Genomic DNA, 4,921 nt, shown 5'->3' on the forward strand with positions numbered 1-4,921 from the left:
CTTAGAGGGCGCTTCGCGCTCATCTTCTAAATTAATTGTGAACATGTTCTCTTTGTGTACATCGTAAAACAAAACAAAAATAATTCGCGGATTTTCACATAAAATTTCGTTGATTTTCAAAATTTTCAAAAATTTAATGAAGATCGAATTTTGATGGAGACAAATATTTGAAATTTTGATCATTAATAAACCTTCCCTGGGGCTCGCGTGAGGTCTCACAAAAAATTTGGACCCGATCGGTTCAGCCGTTTTGACGTTTATTGGATACAAACAAACAAACAGACAAACAGACAGACAGACAGACAAGCCAAATTTATATTATAGATAAATAGGTTGTTTACAAATTCGTATTCAGTCTTGAATTATTATCCAATATTAATGGTAGGAAACTAAACATCCCTTAATCATTCAAAGGTATAAAGTTAGCTCTCAGAAACCCCATCTTTCATATAATGAATGAAACCACTGTGATCCGGGGAAGATAAAGCAAATTTGTTGCAAAGTTTAAATTAGTTTCTCATTAAACAAAAACGATTTTTCGGTTATTACAAAAGTGTAAATCCGATCTACAATTGATGACCTTTCGGCCTACACTACATCCAACCTATACATATGCGTATAATCCGACCTACAAAAGTGTAAATCCGACCTACTGCAATATAGAGACCATCCTATCCGATCTATACAATTGACGACCATACCGACCTACAAATGTGTACATCCGACCTACAATTATGCATATATCCGACCTACAAAAGTGTAAATCCGACCTACAATCGATGACCATATCCGACCTACAAACATGTGATACATCCGACCATAGTACAGGTCGGATCAAACGAAAGTTTTTTTTAATTAAGGTGCAACTGACCTAAAGTTTAACAGACCTACAGCAGCTAAAAGCAGCTGGAAAACCACGTGCAAGGTCAGAAGTGTAATATATAGAGGATGCGTATAGTCGAAAAATACACCACCGCGACCATATATTTTCTCATTTTCCTTCCAGCTGATTCCAAGTACTCTTTTGACGCTTTTATCTGTGTTCCTAATCAGTTTACAAAGCGATGACTTTCTCATAGTGACTTGGTCGACTCTTAGTCCGTATGTATCATAGTTCGGATGATTTGACACCGAATATGTATTTTAAACAGAAGATAAAACTATACGTCGTCTTCTGCGTTTTTAAATTGAACTACCGCGAAAGTGTACTCTTTCTGTCAGATCAAAATCAAATAGAAATCAGCGAGTTTGCAGACGAGATTCTAGACAGTACTGAGTATTGAGTAATTAGTAAACACCAGGCCCGCCCCTGGCCCATAATTGAAATATCAAGCACTAACCTAACCTAACCTATTAACCTAACATGACCTCGGCCTTCTTAAATAGGGTCTGTCCTAGTGAACGATTTTTGGACCCCCCCCCCCTCCTATCAATTTTGTACATGACCATTTATTTTTCAGCAAATTTATTATTATTTATACGCAGCGCTCGGCCCAGAAAGTGTCTTTACTAACCTAACCCGTGGCCGCAGCGCTAGGCCCCCTAGCCCATCCTAGCCGCAGTGCTCGGCCCAGAAAGTGTCTTAACCTAACCTAACCCTAAATAACAAAAAAATAAATAATAATAAATTGACTGAAAAATAAATGGTCAATGGTCATGTACAAAATTGATAGGAGGGGGGGGGGTCCAAAAATCGTTCACTAGGACAGACCCCAGAGATATAAACAGTAATACTATTTTGGGAATATTGAGGATCTGTAGTACGTGTTATAGTACAGCTCTTGAATGCAGAAACATTGTAGGTGTCATATAATACCCTGAACTGAATTCGATATTTAAAAACAGTCAAAGACACTAAATGATTTATAAATTAAAAATTTATTTCAGAGATAAATGGTTGAAGTGGGGGAGGAGACAAAGAGGGAGAATATTGATATAAAAAGAAGAGATTCAGGAAGAATATTTTTTACTCTCAGAGAGCACATGTACTGTTAATCATATTTCATATTTTTATTCAACTACAAAGCACGAGATAATACAAATAAAAAAATCACAATTTACTATGTAGTTTGGACCCGCCTAACCAGAGTAGGTTGTTTTTAATTGGTTGACCCACTATAAACGAATGAGAATTGCAGATAAAAACAATGTACATTGTACATTTTAAACATAAGAATGATAATAAATTAGGTAAAAGGTAAGGAGGAGGTGAGGGAGTATAAAGAAAAGGGAGGATACTCAGCGTAAGGGTTAAACAGAAAGCGGATGTGAAATCGGAAAGAATTGAAATTAATGAAGAAGAAATAACACTCTCTACTGTGGAGGATACATGTATTGTATATATAAAGGAAGAGGATGTCAAGAATTTAAATACTGGATTGAAGGTAATATTTGGATCGCTGTGGTCGAAACTATTGATTATTTGAAGAAAGGTAATTTTGGGTCAATTTAACTGAGTTTTTACGTCATTTATTGCAAATAAATGAGAAAATAAGGAAGTGAACAAACAGAAATAGTAAAAAAAGTTCTCGTTTCCAGGTTTAAAGGAATAATTAAATGTAACATTTTCTTGGATTTTTTATAATAATCAAAGTTATTGTTTAGGTGAATTATTAAGCCAGGAAGAGGATCCTCTGCTGTCTGAGTCAAGGAGGAAAAAGAGAAAACCCCGATGTAAGAAGATATTCTTATGATTTATTAATTGATTGATTGATAGATGTTTATTTCTATATTCACTTTGGCAGGTGTCTTAAATGTGATATTCTTATGAAAAATGATAAATGGATTAAGAACCTTATTTTACAGGGTCTGCAATAATATGGAATAATTTCTAAGCAATGTCTTTGTTACAACTTTCAATGATTAAAGCTGAAAGTAACTAAAATGTGCAACTAATAACAAATTAATGAGTGTGCGCTGGGTGAGATTCATGTTTTGGATGCAATGCAAAAGTTCAATCCAAGAATAGACATGAATTTATGTTGAGGGGGGGGGGGTGGATCTTAGTGAAAAAAGGAAAAATTAGACATTAAAAGGCAAGGGTTTAATCCTATTTCGTACTTTTTACCCAACAATTAATCTATTTTCTCCTGCAAATAATTTATTTTCCCCAATTAAGTTGGTTTAAAAACTCTTAAAACAACTTTCGCAAACTTAACCATCATCTACGGAAAATATGATTTTAAAAGAGTAGTTGGGGCGGCGGATAATTTTTCAGAAAATATACCCTCTGTTTAAATAGTTATATAGTATGTTACTATCTGACTAAGTTAAAAGTAAAAATAATATGATACCATGAGTTCTTGCATTCAAAGGTTTAATTAAATCTTGTGCCTGGATATTAAAAAATATATTATTTTTGAGGGGGAATATCTCCCCGCTGAGTAACTGATAGTTTTTGTAAATATAAAGCTTTTCTAAATATATTTTTGGTTAAGGGTCAGAAGAAAAACAGACCGAAAAAGTGTTGATAAACATCTGGTAAAAGCCAACTCCTGAGTAAAAAGTATTTACTCAGTATTTTTTAATTTTTGTTAATAGAAAAAAGAAAAAAATTTGAAGAAGACATTTTACAATTTCATAAAATATATTTACTAATCTGATCTAATCTTAAGATTTGATCCTGAGTAATGAAGAAGAGACTCTTAATGGTAAGTCAAATGAAACTAAGGAGAGAAATATAATCGGAGGAAAGTAATCTTGTGATATATGTGATTATGCTGCAACTAAGAAGAGGGATCTGAAAAGACATGACATGAACATGATTTTAATACCGTCTACAATTTTTCAAGGATTTATGTATTTGAGCTTTTAAACTGAAGAAAATCCGCAATTTACATTAAATTCTTAATTCATTATTCACATAAAAAAGAATAGGTTACTAAGATTTTACATTACATAAATTCATTGCGTTTAATTTTGTTTTAAATGTAGTTCATGACCTTAGGCACATGTTTAAGATATTTTTATTTGCAGACAGAATGGCCGGAAACTGGAAGGAGGAAATAAAGATGGAAAATATTGAGATTAAAGAAGAGATTCAGGAAGAAATCTTTCAATTCTCTAGTGTAGAGGATACATGCATTGTTTATACAAAGGAGGAAGATGAAAATTATTGGAATTCAAGGTAAATTTAATAAGATACATAAATGATACGACAAGAAACAAATAAAACATGATTGTATTTTTTTTTCTCGTCATTTTCCCTGATTAATAAAAATAAGAGAGAGAAATATAAGTGTTTAATTTTTCATTTACTCATTTCTTGCGAGTCCTATCTTTATTCATTGTGTCCTTTTCTTATTTTCATTGTTTTTTTATTGGTGCAATTACTATTCATATTATTTTTTATTTTTTTCCTCTGTCATTTTTTATATTGTTACAGCTCTTGTCGCAGCTGTTGTTTATTTATACTTCTATTTTCTTCTATTTTGAGTATAGAATATATAGGAGTCATTCTTGTGATAAATGTGAGTACGCTGCATATAATGGAAGTCATCTCAAATAGTTTATTGCTAGTATACATGAAGGATTGAGGTATTACTATGATAAATGTGATTATGCTGCAACCACGGCGAGATATCTTAAATTTCATATTGAGAATAATAATGACTGATTGAGTTATCCATGTTCTCAATGTAACGGTAATGTTGATCCGCTCTACTGCCCATCCGTCCTATTGCACATCCGCTATACTGCCCATCCGACCTACTGCAACATCTGACCTACGACAGCTGTAGGTCGGATGGGCATATCTTCTTGCCCATCCGACCTACATTCAGCAGCTTTTGTAGCATGACGGCCACTCAGTTTTGTAGGTCGGATGGGCACTTTTCGTAGGTCGGATGGGCATTTTTCGTAGGTCGGATGGGCACTTTTCGTAGGTCGGATGGGCACTTTTCGTAGGTCGGATGGGCACTTT

The 4,921-nt window shown here is 33.7% G+C and overlaps 1 protein-coding gene across 2 annotated transcripts in view; it reads left to right on the forward strand.

Moving 5' to 3' along the window:
- Nucleotides 1–2,198: 2,198 nt before the first annotated feature.
- The window catches only part of LOC111706471 (uncharacterized), a 6,303-nt gene continuing 3,580 nt past the window's right edge, over nt 2,199–4,921 (forward strand). Inside the window, exons 1-5 of one of the 2 annotated variants that reach the window (XM_023479352.1) lie at nt 2,199–2,384; nt 2,605–2,673; nt 3,615–3,650; nt 3,976–4,126; nt 4,450–4,859. In XM_023479352.1, the coding sequence (XP_023335120.1) occupies nt 2,330–2,384; nt 2,605–2,673; nt 3,615–3,650; nt 3,976–4,126; nt 4,450–4,507 (369 nt within the window). In that variant the 5' untranslated portion in view covers nt 2,199–2,329 and the 3' untranslated portion in view covers nt 4,508–4,859. Of the gene's footprint in view, nt 2,385–2,604; nt 2,674–3,614; nt 3,651–3,975; nt 4,127–4,449; nt 4,860–4,921 lie in introns of those variants that run through there. The other variant, XR_002766242.1, reaches the window with a different exon arrangement.

This window comes from Eurytemora carolleeae, unplaced genomic scaffold (genome assembly GCF_000591075.1).
Source record: "Eurytemora carolleeae unplaced genomic scaffold, Eaff_2.0 scaffold720, whole genome shotgun sequence".
NCBI lineage: Eukaryota > Metazoa > Arthropoda > Copepoda > Calanoida > Temoridae > Eurytemora > Eurytemora carolleeae.